We start from the raw sequence: 17,565 nt of genomic DNA on the forward strand, positions 1-17,565 counted from the left end.
AGGGGATTGTTTTACCACAGTATTAGCATTCAGTCTTGGTGAGCCTTGTTGACATGAAAGCCTGTCTGTATCCTCAAGATGTCAATTCCTCAGTAGTGCAGGTGTTTGCTCTTAATGTGGGAATTGTTTTGCATCTATGCTTCACTTTGTCCCTGTCTTGGTCATGCAAACATGTTCCTGCTGTGAGCCTTGACAAAGGTCCTGCAATACGGGACTTATACACACACTTTGCAGGGGAAAGTGTTGACGTTTATGTGTGTATGTGTAAATATGTGTGTGTATATGTATATATGTGTGTGTAATATATACCCACACATATATACATATCTTGACACCAGTTGAAATATTTCAGTAATTAGAAAGCAATCCTGCCCCTTGTCAGTGCAATTTAATATAAACTGGTTCAGTCACAACTGATAGCCTATAAAAAGGTGTCTCATTACCAAGGTGTCACACAAGAAACCTCTCATGATGGGTAAATGCAAAGAACCCACTCAAGACCTTCGCAACCTTATTGTTGCAAAACATACTGATGGAATTGGATACAGAGGGATTTCTAAACTTCTGAATGTTCCAGTGAGCACTGTTGGAGCCATAATCCAGAAGTGGAAAGTACACAATTTCACCATAGGCTTATATCTCTGAGGGAAATCCGGTTTCATGTAATATTTTCTTCCACTCTACCATATTGATGAGCATCTCCTGCGCAGTGGGTACTCCTTGGAGCTGTTTTGGAATGTCACCAAGCTTTAGTAGTGTCACCCAAATAGCATAAATGAGTGAGGAAGTTTTTTGTATTTACCGTTCATTCATTTGAGGGAAGGGGTGGGTCAGCATTACCTGTGGAAGTGGTCAGATGCCGTGAAACGCATTGTAGTTTTAAGTGAGTATTTTCGTTAGTTTTGTTTATCCATCTCAATAGTGATGCCATTAATCTAATGAATAAATCATTTGATTAGTGATTATAATTTTTTTTTTTGGGTATCCCATATTTGCCAATTGCAGCCCAAATATCATGTTTTGGTAAAAGGGTGTTTGACCACTTATATCTTAAGTGCTGACACTACCTTTAACAGTCCTGTATTAATTTAAATTAAATTCTATGAAGTACCCTTCTCTGTGCTGGATATACTTTCCTATGTTTAATTCTATTTTCTTTAAGTTGGGAAACCCATTAGTTCTCCTTAGGTCACAGAGTTTGGGCACCCGTTAGTGCCACCCCTACATTAATTTTTACAGATTACAAACAAGCAGTGTCCACCAAATGGATTCCGAAAGATGGATGTAAATGCAAAAATCCTCTTGTGTTGCTCAGCGGTTAAGATTGACCAAATAATTGAGATTCCATGTAGGAATATTAAATTTGAAAAATGCTTGCGTTCCCATACCAAAAAATTCCCTCATCAGGAAGGTTGAGTTTACTATTGCAGTGTAGCCTTTCTCTTAGTTAATTTGGACTTGCTTGAAAACATTACCCACAATCTTGGCCAGAAGTTCCCAAATGCGTTCCTTAAGCCACCCCAACGTTCAGGTTTTAGAGAGATCCATGGTTGACACACGTAGTTAAATCAAATTGACTGAGGTACTAATTAAGTCACCTGTGGTCAACCATGGATATCTCTAAAACCTGAACTGTTGGGGAGCCTTGAGGTCCGTGTTTGGAAACCTCTGGTCTAGGTCATACTCAGGAAATTTTTAGCTTTTATAGATTAAAATTAAGGAAACATGGAGTGAAAGAGTTAAGGTAATTTGTGCAATCTAATTAGGGAATTTGTATATTTTTTCCAGTGGTCTTAAATAATTCTTGATTTGCTTTTGTTAACTCTGCACCTATAAAATACAACTCATGGCTACACATGATAATAGAGACAATATTGTATCCGAGTAGTAGTAGTAGTAGTAGTAGTATTTATTATTGCATTGAGCACCTTTCAAGATTATACATGTAATTGAAACAAGATTGTTTGCTTTTTTTTTCAATCTTTAGGATTCATAATGCACTTAAAGGAATACCAGATGACAGAGATGGTTTATTTGATACCATTCAGCGCTCCAAGAACCACTATCAGAAGAGGGCTTATCAATGTATAAAATGCATGGTGGCTCTGTTCAGCAACTGTTCTGTTGCTTACCAAATACTGCAGGTAACAGCATATCTTCTGTTTTGTCTGGAGCAACCTTTATTTAGGGGCTGTTGCAGCCTTGTGTGCTTTATAGTCCATTTATCGCTACAAATTATTATCTATTGCACTCCACGGTTTCCAGCATTTTACATCATTACGCATGAGTGATTCACATGGTGCATGCATATGGCTGTTCTCACAAGGGTATCTGTAAGACCGACCATGAACTGAAATACCCATATGACAGACATTTTGAAAAAACTGTAGCACAATTGCTGGGTGTAAAATAAATGCAATAAAGTTTCTGTGTTACAGATGTGACACACATCTATAAACCATTTAGAAGGGTGAAATCTAGTATGCTCATTGTAAGGGTAAATTATACAGAATTAATGTGAATTTGCCTGAGTACATAATATTTCCTTCCCTCTAGAGCAACGGAGATTTGAAAAGAAAATGGACTTGGGCAGTGGAATGGTTGGGCGATGAGTTGGAGCGCAGGCCATATACTGGCAATCCACAGTACACCTACAACAACTGGTCTCCACCAGTACAAAGCAATGAAACCTCAAACGGCTACTTTTTAGAGCGGTCGCACAGCGCTAGGATGACTCTTGCGAAGGCCTGTGAGCTTTGCCCAGAAGAGGTAATTTCATTTGTTTAGATTAGACTATTAAATAAAATCATGCATAAGCTTATGTATAACATGGGAAAAGTGCAAATTTTTAAATATATATATATAAAATCAAACTACTTATATTAAAGGTTATAGTCTTCTAATAACCCTTCATTTCTATGATTACACATCCCACACGTACTCTTACACGTAGTGTGAAAAGCTGTTTTTTGCATATTACATTGTTCCCTATATGCAGTTTAACAAATTAAAGCAAACCTCCGAATACTACTGGCAAACCACAATTTCATTTTTTTTCGGCACTGACTTTCATAATTTCTCCCTTTGTCATCATTCATGGCCATGAATCAATGGGGGCGATCCAATTGTTTTGCTGACGGCTTTTTTTTTTTTTTTTTTTAAAGCGCACAACGGAGCAATTAAATTGTTGCTCTTTCTGAGTGCAATAGCCGCCGGCACCGACATTTCTGCTCGTACCCTCAGGAGGGTGCGAACAGATGTGTGAGAATCCCGTGGTTATAATGAGCACCTAGAACAATTGAATTGGAAAACTGGGCACTCAAATATTACCTCCTACGAAACATTTGAATTGCCCCCACTGAGTCATCATATCTTAATAGAATACACAGTCAAAACTTAATTCTTTTTACCCTACACCAATTGAATATCAGTCATTCTGAAAAAGAAAAACACCTATTTCCTTCTATAAAGTTGTATAATACTGGTTTATGTTTAGCTTTACTAATTGTACTAACTTGTACTAATGATATTTCTGATTTCCAGCTTGTACTTTAAGTTGAAAGATGCTCTGTTGCTGAAGTTGTGTATTTAAGGAATTTGTAGCTTGAGAATCGATCTTTTGTTCTAAAAGTGAATTGTTCAAAAACATTTCATAGGTTTATTCTTGAAATAGTTTCTTCTTTGTAAAATGTATGTTGTCTATCTTAACTTTGTTAGTAGCGGAACAAGTGTTAGAGTAAAACATTGGGCCTGATTCAGAGTTGCGAATAGAATAAAGCTAGCTATGACTATTTTTGATCAGTACGAGAAAAGGGGCGATTTTTCGGCAAATTGAAAGCCCCAATATCTGCTACACATAATGCAAATTCTTCTTCATGGTCTATAGGGTTCAACAGGGAGATATTTGTATGTAGGTGGTACCTGGAGGACAAGGCACCAACAGCAAAGCTTTTTCCTGTCCCAGGTTGCTCCAGTCCTTCCCCCTATAAACCCCACCCACACCCTGAGGGCAACTCAGTGTTGTTGGTGTTCGGCAGGAGCTGGACCACCGTTAAAACGGAGTGGCTGCTATTAAGCAGCCTAAGCTTTATTTTTGATTTTATTTTCATTCTTATTAAGTGCAGCAGCGCTAGACAGTCCTCTAGACGTCTGCACTGCTGCCCCATCACACCTCCGCGGCGCCGCGACACCAGCCCTTGGCTAGGTACTCTCGGCGGGGCTCTAGGGGGACCTAGCTAGCAGAACTTCTCGGACCCCAGACTGCAGCAGGGACTCAAGGGGACAGGTAAGGCGGATCCCCGCTTGCGGGGACCCACATCTAAGTGCAGTCTTGACTTCAGTCTCAGAAGACAGACCGGAGGCGCCGAGGTGGACACCGGTTCATCCGGTACTCAACTAAACCACCAGGGCTTTACAATACTGGCGCAGGGCACAGATTGAGGCCAGGGACCCGGTGGTTGGTGTCAGCATAAGGGAGAAGGTGCTCTCCCTGCGGCCCCTTCCCCGGCTCAAGGCGCCTTTCCACTGCGGTCTTGCCGCCCCTGAGCTGCTCCTCCCTCACCCTCCGCCCCTTTGAGACTCACGGCAGCCATTTTCTGTCTTCAGGAACACTGGGTCCGGTCTTCCTGTATACCTCAAAAGAGCCACTATTTAAGCGACAGAAGGTAGTTTTGCCAGAGTTTCGTCACTCGGATCAGCTATCTGATCATATGTGTGAAGCATGGACTATACCTACTAAAAAGTTTCAGCTGCCCAAATGCTTGATTTCCTTTCACACTCTTCCAGCTACTGATTGCACTAAATGGGAAGTTCCCCCTGCAGTAGGTTCCCACGTGATGTGCCTAGTTAAGAACGCTACCTTACCTATCCACACTGCAACCTCCTTAAAGGAGACTATGGACAGAAGGAACAGAAGCTTGCCTGAAGTCGATATACTCTCTTACTGGAGGTATTACTCCTCCTGCCAGGGCTACGGCCTGGGTGACAAAAGCCATTGAGAGTTGGGCAGAGGCCCTAGAAGATACATTTCCCTCTGATGCTTCCAGGGAACAGCTGTTATACATATCTCACATTAGAGATGCAGCCTCCTATTTAGGGGAGGCGGCTTTGGATGCTTGCCTCCTAGCTTCCAAGGCATCTGCTACTTTCGTAGTAGCCTGCCGTATTATTTGGCTTCGCTCATGGAAAGCAGATTTGGACTCTAAAAAGGCTTTGGAGTCTCTGCCTTATTCTGGTGAGATCCTGTTTGGCCCAGAATTGGATAAGATTGTGACTACCTTGGCAGCTTTCAAGACTGCGTTCCAGCCCTCTGCATCTACTACGAAGTCTCGGATATCATCCTTTCGTCCCCAAGGAAAGCTAAAGGTCAGTCCTTTCCACGGCAGTCGGCATCCACAAAGGTCTCCAAGCCTAGGACCAAACAGGCATGGGTTTACTAGACGTCCACCTACCAAATCTGAGGACAAGCCCTCAGCCTAACTGGGCGTGCCTCTCCCTGGGGCTCCCAGGGTGAGAGACCGGCTTCTTCAATTCACCAGTTCTGGCGTCAGACCACCTCAGACGCCTGGGTAAGAGAAGTGGTCTCCCACAGATATGCCCTCTCATTCCTGAGGTGGCTCCCCAAGCAGTTCTTTTGCAAAAGGACCACCATCGGACCCAAACAAAGCCCTGCTTCTCCAGAAAGCCATTCAGTTCTTACTACTCTCGGGGATAATAATTCCAGTCCCCTCATCAGAGAGGGAAGGGCTATTATTCTACCCTTTTCTTGGTTGTCATCGGCCTAACCTCAAGTCTCAAATTTATCAGGGTCCCCAGGTTTCGTATGGAAACCCTATGTACTGAAACTGAGCCCTTTACAAAACCCTCACTCTGGCTCAGGATATTCTTCAGGGCAAGCCTGTACAAGAACAGTCTGACAACGCCACGGCAGTGACCTACCTCAATCACCAAGGAGGCACTCAGTCGGTCAGCAATGGCAGAAGTGTCCTGCATTCTCACATGGGCCGAACGCCATCCCCACAGTGTTCATCGCGGGGATTCTCAATTGGGAGGCAGATTTCCTCAGCCGTCAGGATGTGCATGCATGGGAGTGGTCTCTCAATCCAGAAGTTTCTCAGCTCCTGGTGGACAAATGGGGTCTACCGGACGTGGACCTCATGGCCTTACGACATAACCACAAGCTTCAAGTGTACGGGGCAAGGACAAGGGACCCTGACACAGCCATCATGGGCGTATTATCTGTGAAGGAGACCTTCCATTCGGCATACCTCTTTCCTCCGATCTCCCTTCTTCCTCCTGTTCTTTGGAAGTTCAAGCAGGAAGGGCGCACGATCCTGTTTGTAGCTCCGGCTTGGCCCAGACATCATTGGTACTCCGATCTTCAAAGTCTCTCCAACTTCCTCTATGACCAGACCCTGTTGTCTCGGGGTCCCTGTCTACATCCGGACCTCTGGCCCATCTGTCTTTAACGGCTTGGCTCTTGAGTCATACCTCCTAGGGTCTAAAGGGTTTTCCAGCTCTGTGATCCAGACCATGCTCAGAGCTCGTAAACCGGCCTCTGCACTGAGTGGGGCATATATATTTCCAGTGGTGTGCTACTAGAAACTATGACCCTCTGGTTTTTAGTGTTTTCTAGAACCCTTGCTTTTTTTCAAGCTGGATTGGATCTCTGACTCCGTCTAGCCTCTCTGAAAGTGCACGTCTCTGCTCTGTCCATCTGGTTCCAGCGCAGAATTGCTCCTCTACCGGATGTTCACACCTTCCTGCAAGGTGTTCTACATGTACAACCTCCCTTTGTCCCTCCTGTGGCTCTGTGGGATTTGTCAGTGGTCCTCCACGCACTTCAGGAACCTCCATTCAAACCCCTGGATTCAGTAGATGTCATATGGCTCACTGCGAAGATTGTTTCTTCTGGCTATAGCATCTGCCCGTAGGGTATCGGATTTAGAGGTGCTTTCCTGTTGCTCCCCATTTCTAATCTTTCATCTGGACAGGGCTGTTCTTTGAATGCGCCCTGGCTTCCCTCCCAAGGTGGTCTTTCGTTTCCACCTCATTGAGGAAATTGTGGTTCCGGCAGGTGAGGCCTCTTTGGATATGATCCGTGCTCTGAAGTGGACCATACTAGTTCCATCAAGAAATTTGATTCCCTCTTCATCCTATATGGACTCCATAAGAAGGGATGGCCAGCTAACAAACAGACTCTGGCTAGAAGGCTTCGCATGACTATCTCACAGGCTTACACGCAGACTGGCCTTCCTGTGCCGGATACTGTCTCTGCTCATTCTACTTGCTCTGTGGGTACCTTGTGGGCAGCCCACCGTGGTGCGTCTGCCGAACAACTATGCAAGGCGGCCATGTGGTCTTCTTTCCACACCTTTCTTAGGTTCTATGCCTTTGATACATGTCTCTCAGGATGCTTCCCTCGGGGCATCGGGTTCTTCTCTCAACTCAGGAGGCACCCCCTCCCTTGAACAACTGCTTTGGGACATTCCCATTGTCTCCCTGTGGCGCCTTATGGACCCTGAAGAAGAAAAGGAGCTATGGTAAAACTTACCCTTGTTAACTTTCTTAGAAGTCCATAGGGTCCACAGGGCACCCACCATGACGCACCCACCATGACGCACCTTGCCTCTCTTGGTCACTTGTTTCCTTCTCTGTGTGAGTGTGATTCTCCTGTGTACCAGTCTTCCTTCTCTCCTATCCTGCTCCTGCCTTGGGCTTGTTAACAAACCTGAGTTGCCCTTAGGCTGTGGGCGGGCTATAGGGGGAAGGGCCTGAGCATCCTGGGACAGGAAAAACCTTTCCTGTTGGTGTCCGGTCCTCCAAGTACCACCTACACCCCATTGTCTCCCTTTGGACCCTATGGACTTCTAAAAAAGAGAGTTAACAAGGGTAAGTTTTACCATAACTCACTCCTTTTTTTTTTTTCTTTTTAAGAAGCTGCCGATTTTCCACCACACTCATTTTGTATATGCCCACCCACAAGGATGAAATAGTGATAGGGAAAATGGGAAATATGGGCCGATTTTTGAGAATGCACACACTGCTGGATATCGGGAAATTGAGGCCAAGATTTTCGTTCTTGACCAATAGATCGAATAATCAAGGGAATGTGTTTGTGTATGTTTTCTAACCATTTCATCAGTGAAACGATTGTTCATATACAGTATACAATAAATGAGGCCAATTATTCTCAATCGGCCTAATAATTTCATAGTGTGCAGAGGTAGCTTAAGTAAGAGCATGTAACTGTGCATCTTGGTGAAAACCATACTGTACTACAGGTGGAGCAGATTTAAAATGGCAGAGCCATTTATATTTGGAAGGGGTTTGTCCAGACTGAAAACAATATTGCAGTGTGAAAATAAATAAAGCTTTCCAGCATTTGTCGGCTACATTCAAAAGCAACCAGTATTTACCCTGCATGCAAAAAACATGTATTTGTACACCTCACAGTGCTACATTGTTTGTCCAGGTACACAGTTACTTACTATTTCTTTCTCTATTCCCAACTCTGAATCAGGCTCATTGTCTGGTGCATTTAGTAACATGGCTGCATATAGCCAGTATTGGACTGTCACAGAGCAATAGGACCAATTTCGTTTGTACGATTTTGACAATTTTAAGATACGTTTGGTGTAGTTGAGATAATAGAGCTCTGTATTAAGGTGACTAGGCCTAAACTGGCCTCAAATTGTAGGACATGGGCTGTTAAAGTGTGTAGTAAGTATCTTTTGAAGATTTCCCTCTGGGAGTAGAACTGTTGAGATGAGTCTGAATTTGTAAACTTGTATATGACAAAATTCGACTCTTACAAACTTTATAGGAGCCAGATGACCAAGATGCCCCTGAGGAACATGAGTCCTCCCCACCTGAAGATGCCCCATTGTATCCCCATTCACCTGGCTCTCAGTATCAGCAGGTATAAGATGCTCTTTTATTTATACATTCTCTTGTAATCTATCTGATAATGATTCTATCTCAGATCTGGGATTTTAAAAAGAAAAGGTAAAATGTAGTCTCACTTGAAAGTGATTTAATTCATAAAAAAATACTTTTAATCTAATGTTGATCTGGTTTCTGCAAGTCTTTTCTATTTCTAGATATGCATTTTAGAATTCATGGTTTCATTTGTGTACCTACCAAATCGGGATGTAGTCTGGAAGCCGACGGTCCAAATGCCGACCCCCGGCTTCCAGACTCTCTAATCCCGGCGTGGTACTAATGACAGGCATCGAAAACTCGGCGCCTGTCATTAACCATACGCCGGAAGACCATCGCCCAGCATACCGAACGAAGGTAAGCCGGGCGCAGACAGCCGCGGGGGGGAGGGTTAGGTTTAGTGCTCTCGGGGGGACTTTGGGTTCGGCACCCCCCTGGGAGGGTTAGCTTTAAGCTAGGGGAATGGGGGATAGGGTTAGGCAGCCCCCCCGGGGGACTTAGGTTTAGGCAGCAGGGAAGGGGGTTAGGTTTTAGGCACTTGGGGGGGAGGTTAGGGTTAGGTGCCCACAAACCTGTTATCTACATTTTTTGATTGGTTTTGAAAAGTGTATATATACAGTATATGCACTAGTATTGGCACCTCAAAATGTATTCTGATAATGACCTACCTAAATGACCTTCAAAATGTACAAATAATTAAATATTTATAATGTCCACTTAAAACACTCCAAAATTTGGTGTTCCAGTGATATTTTGTAATACAGCTGAAAATATATTTCTATTGATATTTTTAATAATTGTGTATAGGCCCTCATCCATTTGCGACGGATCGTCAGGATGGGATCGGAAATGCTTTCGATGTTCCGTGATCCGTCGCAGGATCGGTGAAATTCTACATGTTAAATTTCACCGATCTGCCAATCACAATCATTATTTGATCGACATATTTGTGAAATCCAACATATTGGATTTCAACGATGCTGCAATGCCGGGTTGCAGTATCGCTATAGTCGCTGATGTATGGGGGCCTTATGCCAGAGGTTCCCAAATGCGGTCCTCAAGCCACCCCAACAGTTCAGGTTTTAGAGCTGTCCATGGTTGAGCACAGGTGGTTAAATCAAATTGACTATGGTACTAATTAAGTCACCTGTGCTCAACCACAGATATCTCTAAAACCTGAACTGTTGGGGAGCCTTGAGGACCGCATTTGGGAACCCCTGGTGTATGCAATTTTCTAAATATCTGCTCTGCATTCAAATTGTGCATGTTTCACTCTTGTGTTGTCAGTGCTTAGCATGTTTGTTTAAAATTTGCAAAACCCTGCAGTGTTACTTAACAATATCAGCTGATTAACCAGCGTTAACATGTACTAAGGGATTAAAAAACATAAAAGTACATTTTACACAAATGCTGTGTCGCATTTATTATTCGTTAATTCTTATGTTGTGTGCAGTCTTATTTTTCAACATTTTAAATACAGTAGTACTGCTGCTTTGAATCCTGTTTTGATGTAAACAAAGTTCATATATAAATACATTTTTGAGAAGAAGCCCATTGGAAATATGTTCTGGTAGAAATCAGTATATTTAAAGCTGCTGTGTACTCTCTAAATAAAATCACTGTCCACAGACTTTTCTAGCAAAAAAAATCCTAGTTATCCAGCAGAAAAGACCTAAAAAGTTCAGAAGTAATAATAAAGTACTTGTTAGTCCAATTGAGACGGGAGTCCTAAAGTTTGGCAGTCTATAGGAACCTGGGGTTCTCCTGTGTTTGGGACAGTTTCTTCAGAAAGGTTTCAATGCATCTCTCAGCTAATATATTTACAAAGCGTATGGGGAGCTTCTGGCCGCCTCTTTAAAAAAACCATATACATGCTATGATTCTGGCAGCCAGTGAGAGTTAGGTATGATATGTCAACATGAGAATATCAACATGGTCATAATGTTTACAATGACCATGTAGATATTCATCATGACACTGGTGAAATGTTGACTTAAAAGAATGTCGACATATCGTCTCTGGTGGCCCATTGGTCACTTACCTGGTCCTGGGGGCAACGGCATCTCTAATGGCAGCTTCTGGTGATGGCAGTGATGTGACCATCCATTCCAGCACATTCTGATGCGCCAACGTTCCGGTAATTACAGTTCCCTTATACCAAACATTAACCTCCCTCATGTACTTAAATCTAACCCTCCCGTTCCGCAGCCTAACCCTATTGTTGATATACTGACAGTGACGACATGTACCCTGTCGGCATTTTAACACTGTCGAAATAACTGTAGACATTATGAATATCAACATTGTTGTTGTCAACGTAATTACTACATCTTGCCAGTTAGGTAATCTTAGACAGAAGTATTCCCATACTGCAATGTATGTGTGTCCAAACAGACAGTTCTGGTTAGATGGCGTCTGATCGGGATTTATAAAACCTGGTTGATAACATCTGGATCCAATAGCAAATCGGATCCAGAGAGATATGCACATTATCAGCTGCTAGATCATTAATTGTTTCTACACTATGCAACCTAACATTTTGACCCCAGTGTAGTGGCACTGTTGTATTATTATGGGGCAATATGCTTATAGAATGGGTCTTCGATTAAAATGCAGGCTCTATGCTATTTTATACTGGGCATACATTATACAATTATGTCAGATATCTGCCCAATCTGGCTGGTTGGAATGATTGACCATTTGCTCCCAAACCCTGAAAAACAGACAAAATTGCTTGTTCAGACAAATTGGTTAAATCAAACGAATGTAACCAATTTTAACAATCCTTTTTTGTCCATTTTCTGGTGTTTGGGACCATATGGTAAAATGTAATTTGCTCCTATTCAAAAGACAGGTGCGCTTATCAACCATTCAGTATAAATGCTTAATCAAACTGGCGGCTCCACCAGCAGGGTCTGCTACCTGCTAAAAAAGACACAATCCAATTCAAATAGATGGACCGCTTGTTTGAAGCAATGAATACACAATATAAAATATAAAAAAATATTTAACACCACTATACATTAATTTAAAAAATTTTACAATTCAGAATTGGTTTAATAGTTTGCTCAAAGCTCAGCAGCAAAGTTAAATCAGAAGTGTAAGATCGCTATTACTCAAACAAACACAGGTATAGTCATCTGACGTATGGGCATGCAATCAGATACTTCCAAAAGATCTTTCTCCCATATATTACTTTATAGCAGCAATTGTCCTTAATACTGTAATAGATCACTGGAAAAGGAGTTACTCACTATCCAGGTGCCAATCAATGTATATACACCATCCGCAGGATCATCTCCCTGTATCCAGGTGCCGATCACTGTGTATGCAAAGTATACCAGTACACTTAAGAATAACCTTTTATGTTGTGGGTATGTAAAGGTAAGAATCCGTCTCATAGGTCACAGGTCCTCAAACTCTGTCCTCTGGGCCCCAAACAGTGCATGTTTTCCATGTCTCTTCACAGAATCACAAGTGAAATAATTAGCTCCACCTGTGGATCTTTTAAAATGTGTCTGTGAGCAATGACTACACCTGCGTACCTGCTGGGTGACCTGAAAAACATGACCTGTGTGGGGTCCTGAGGACAGTGTTTGCGAATCACTGCCATAGGTAATCCCCAGGATTCTAATACATTGAGCTGGGTCTGCTATACTCTGGCACAGGTATCGTCCAGCCACAGGGTACTGTACATACATACAGTATATGTATAGTGGGTGACGGTGCACTAGAGTCTGTACGTTCAGATCCTGCCCCCTGTGGACGCACTAGTGTGGCTGGTGCCGGGGCGTACGCAGCTGTGTGAGGCATCCCGCCTCTGCTGTGCGACAGGAGCACTGGTTTCCAGACAACCGGTCCCTTAATAATATTCATTGCTGCTATAAAGTAATATATGGGAGTAAGATCTTTTGGAAGGTACCGGACTGCATGCCCATACGTCAGATTACTATAACAGTGTTATAGCGAACTTAAACTTCTGATTTAACTTTGCTGCTGATCTTTGAGCAAACTATTGCACCAATTCTGAATATTGTGAAAAATGTAAAATTTTTGTGTATAGTGGTGGTATTAAATATTTTTGTTATATTGTCTTCATTGCTTCAAACAAGCGCTCCATCTATTTGCATTGGATTGCTCCCATACATTACCAGGGTTTCATTCCTACCATCCAGATTGGACAGATGTCTGACAGATAATTGTATATAGTGTATGCCCAGCATTACCTATAACCATAGCACTGAAAACTAGATTTCAGAGAGCTGGAAAGGAAGAATCTGTGTTTTCTGTTCAGCTTTGTGCATGTTCTTGGTGACGGGAATATATTTGGTATATTAGCATGCATTAAATCATTATTTAAACAAATTTTGTTTCCAGCTCTGTTCCCCTATCCATACCTTGACTTTTTTGTCAATTTATTATTTAGTTTGACAAAATTATATATTTAATCCTGCATAATTTTATTTAATTTATTAAATGGCAACTTTGTAACAGCAAATGCTTGTTAACAAGTACTTAAATATGTAGCATTACACTGCAAACATTTTACATGGATTGCTATTGAGTTAGAGATAGAATTTGTGCTTGGTACAATAAATCAATGAAGGGGGAATCACATCCTATATACAGATGTGTTCTTGTACATTATTGCTGCAGTCGCGCCAAACAGCCTCTCCTGAGTGCCATGTCCCATGCTACTCTGGTAGTGCCGGGCATCTGTTTTGCATCTTCACCTAAAAATGTCTTAACCCGCATACACACTGGACGATAATTGTGAACAATAATGATATCGTTGAACTATATATATCGTTCATATCTTTCAGTGTGTATGCAGTAAATGATGGACAATGCGCGCTCCCGCGTGTCGTTAATGATATCCCCAGTCGCCTGAACATGCAGCTCAATGCGGGGATATCGTTAGTGATGCCATGCTGCCCCCTGCCGTCGTTACTCGCATCGGCAAGTGTGTATGCACTTACCGATGCCGGCAACCACCGCCGTGCCTGCTCACTGGACACATCGTCCAGTGTGTATGTGCCTTTAGTCACAGAGTGATACAACTAGGATGCACCAGACAACTCTGCTGAATAATTTGATATGCAACACTTGTATATCTGTGTGCGATTGAGTATGAAATGCTACAATGCATCAGCTGTGGCTTTTTTCCACTCCCAAGTTCCTTTGTGCTTCTTATATAGACTCAGTCACAAGTGTCACATCAAATTAATCAGCACAGTCTCCTGGAGCGTCCTAGTATATTGCATAGTGACTAAGATGCATCTCGCTCCAGGTTGCGTATTTAGGCTAGATGTAGGAGTACACATTTGTATCAGAGTTATGTTCCCCTAGCAAGGTGGTGACTGGCAGCTAATTATTTTTTTTATAACATTTTCAGACCTATCTGTTACATAGGTCTACTTTGAAGATTATACTATATAGCGAAGTGAGTGTACCCTAAGATTATAGGAGTCTCTTCTCACTAAATGAAAGATGGGGCTTGCAGAATTACATGTATATAATTCCCTTTTGAGACTATTTAATTGTTAAGGCTAATTGGCTTCAGGACTGTTCATAGTATCTTCTGATCTTCTGTCATGCCTTTTCAGAATAACCATTTGCATGGACAACCATATACTGGCCCAGCAGCACATCACATGAACAATCCTCAACGGACAGGCCAACGAGCACAAGAAGAATTTGAAGGCAGTGAAGAAGTTCCCCTAATTCAAACAAAAGATTAGTGAAACTTATAATCATTTTACTTTTCTCCTCCGAGACTGTGCACCCAGGCCTTACAGTCCAACCTTCCTTTGTGTCTGGCTAATATTTAAAACTAGAAAAAAAAACTATTCCTAATCAACTTGGAGTGGAGAGTCTATTCACTGTCTTATCTGCAGAAACTTGCTGTCAATATATAACCCGCCTGCAGTGGAAAGTGTATAGTGTTTTGTAATAAACGGCCTGATGCTAATGTGTAAATGGCAAAGGTGTACATAGTATATTAATGTTTGACTGTTAATTCTTAAGGAAGACTTTTTTTTTTTTTTTTTTTTTTTTAATTTGGGGCTTGACAAGATTCACAGATTTACAAAAAAAAATAAAATAAAAAAAACAAATAAAAAATCAACCTTGGGGGAGGGGGAGAGAAGTTTCTTGAACAATCTGCTCTACAAGAATTTTTCTGCCATACAGCAGTTGGATCTTTGCAGCAAATGAAAAGCAAATCCTTTCCGCGCCAACCACAGAAGTAGTTCAATCTTAACTTTTCACCACCATGTCGGCTTTCCTCTGAAGTAACTTTGATGGTTGGTAAACTTTCTTTTTTCTTTTTTTGGTTGATGTGGATAAGTGGTGATGTGTAACATTTGTTTCTAGATTTCCTTCCATTGCTTTCATTATCATAATAGTTTCAACTTTGAAAAATGCTGTAACATATAGCATGGCTTCACACCAGGGTAGTGTAGCCAGACATAGGGGTTTCAGGGGGGATAACCGGGACAATATGCCATGATCTACAAACAGTTGCACTGTTCAGGGCTCTTTTTGTGTTTTGATTGTTAGGCCTTGACTAGAAAATGGCAAAAATTTAGAGTTGACCTGCACACGTGCCCATTTGTAATATTTGAGAATTGCCTGTGAATATGATACATAATATTTAAGTTTCAATAATTAACACAGGATGGAGGAAAGAAAACAAATATGCAAACAATCACTATGCCAGGAGCGCAGGAGCATAGTAGAGATGGTATTTTGTGTGCTTGTTTTGTTCATTTTGGTAAAGCTTATTCAAGACACTTGTCTGGCACTTTTCCCTTCTACTGCATCTCAAAGTGAATGCCTGTGACATTCTGACACATGTGAATACCACTGCCTGGGTAAGACTTGGTGGTATTTGCTCTGTGTAAAACAGTTCTACTTGAAATTATAATTGTCCTGTAGTCCTTAATCAACTCTGTAAGAGATATATATAACATTTAGAAGCAGGGACTTAACAGAAGAACTACTGGTTAGTCAAACGCAGTTTCAAAGTAGCATGAATTCCAGGCTAGAAATGTTTTATTTCAAGGAAAGCGGTAAATACTGTATCTAAAAGAAAATTGGTAACTTGAATGTGTGTATTTTTTGGACCTGTCTAAAAAACCAAATACTCTTGCAAAACCTATACAGCCCATCCTATAATATTTAAATATTTTGCTGTTTTATTTTATAGAAATTATTTTGCTGAATTCACAAATAGAATTTGATTTAAGAAGAAATACATTGTCCTGTTGTGTGTTGTTTTTATTATTATCGCACAGAGATATTTGTATAATAGTTTAAGGCAGATTATTATGTTTGATATTTATTTTTTCAGAACCATGACCCCGTACCATATTTGGCAATAGATTAGTATACTTTATTTTATACTTCTGCGTGTAAATTGATATATTATGTGCACGTATATAAACTTGGAGTCTACTCATAGCAATAATATATACGTAAAGTGGGTGGTTTGTTAAAAGGAAATTTCTATTTTTTTTTTTTATTTTTTTTTATGGCATGTATTTTTTTCTGTTTTATAAACTTATCCAAATATATATAACTTTCCCATCCTGCTTCCAGCAGGGCTTCTGTGTATAACTGTGTTCTCCATAACTCTGGAAGTCGGATTAAACAGACACGCGGCAGCCCTACTATTAATTCCTTTCAATATGCCCTTCGTAAAGCTGGTGCACAGGTATCTGCCAAAATGTGCTGTGATCCACAGCAACTAATCATATTTTAGTTTTTTGTTGTACAGTATAGAAAATTAAAAAAAAACCGCTGTGTTTCAGCAGTTACCTCTGCACCAGTTATGTTTCTTTTGCTAGTAAGGTTTTAATAAATCAGTGAATGTGATTTTGTCTGTGTCATGGATAACATGGGTTGGACAAAATTCCTTTCTGCCTTAAATTTGTTTGGTGCTGGTTTATTTGATGTCATACAATTTCACACACAAGAAAATGTTATGCATTATTCCTCTAGACTAGCTTAAAGTATGTATTTTTTTTGCATTCGTTTTTGTATAGATCTATTCCATAGCCTCAGTGCTTCCCCTTATGTGTTACAATCACATTATTTATCACCACCTCATTGCTGCTACAGTTCACATAATACATGGGATCCTTATGGTTTTTAAAAGCTTTACATGTACAGTAGAAGTAAGGTATCTGAATGCTTGTTGCGCATTTAGAAATAATACACCGTAACGTTATATTCATCAAAAAAAACCTTTATCCTGTTATTTAATAAAAAGCCAATCGGTTGCTCCGTTTAAAAAAATAAATAAAAATCTACTAAACAGTATCACAAGAACTGTTATTTTGGTAAAATAACAAAATAAAAATGAATTTGATTTTGTTACCATTGGAGCGGTGCTTGCTAATTGTCCAAAATGATTTGTAAAAACAATGAAGAGTATGTGCCACTTATTTTAAAGGCTTTATTGTGATGGGCAGCTGGTGCCTTATAACTGCAAAACAGGTACTGTAACAATGACAATTGTAATTTTTTTTTTTTTTTTTACAGTGAAGAAAACTTAGAGCAAAATGGTTTCTGTGGCTTACGGCACCTCCTTTGCAGAGCTACTGGTGCCCCAGTTTTTAA

The 17,565-nt window shown here is 41.0% G+C and overlaps 1 protein-coding gene across 6 annotated transcripts in view; it reads left to right on the top strand.

The window, feature by feature from the left end:
• USP9X (ubiquitin specific peptidase 9 X-linked) overlaps positions 1-17,322 on the top strand; it is a 226,037-nt gene extending 208,715 nt beyond the window's left edge. For 5 of the 6 annotated variants that reach the window (XM_088451702.1, XM_088451705.1, XM_088451704.1 and 2 more), the window contains exons 42-45: positions 1,988-2,144; positions 2,557-2,769; positions 8,825-8,920; positions 14,547-17,322. In XM_088451702.1, coding sequence (XP_088307828.1) covers positions 1,988-2,144; positions 2,557-2,769; positions 8,825-8,920; positions 14,547-14,681 — 601 coding nt within the window. In that variant the 3' untranslated portion in view covers positions 14,682-17,322. The remainder of the gene's footprint in view (positions 1-1,987; positions 2,145-2,556; positions 2,770-8,824; positions 8,921-14,546) is intronic. The other variant, XM_088451706.1, reaches the window with a different exon arrangement.
• Positions 17,323-17,565: the final 243 nt, after the last annotated feature.

The sequence above is a fragment of the Taudactylus pleione genome, unplaced genomic scaffold (genome assembly GCF_031769625.1).
Source record: "Taudactylus pleione unplaced genomic scaffold, aTauple2 ptg000026l, whole genome shotgun sequence".
In the NCBI taxonomy this organism is placed as follows: domain Eukaryota; kingdom Metazoa; phylum Chordata; class Amphibia; order Anura; family Myobatrachidae; genus Taudactylus; species Taudactylus pleione.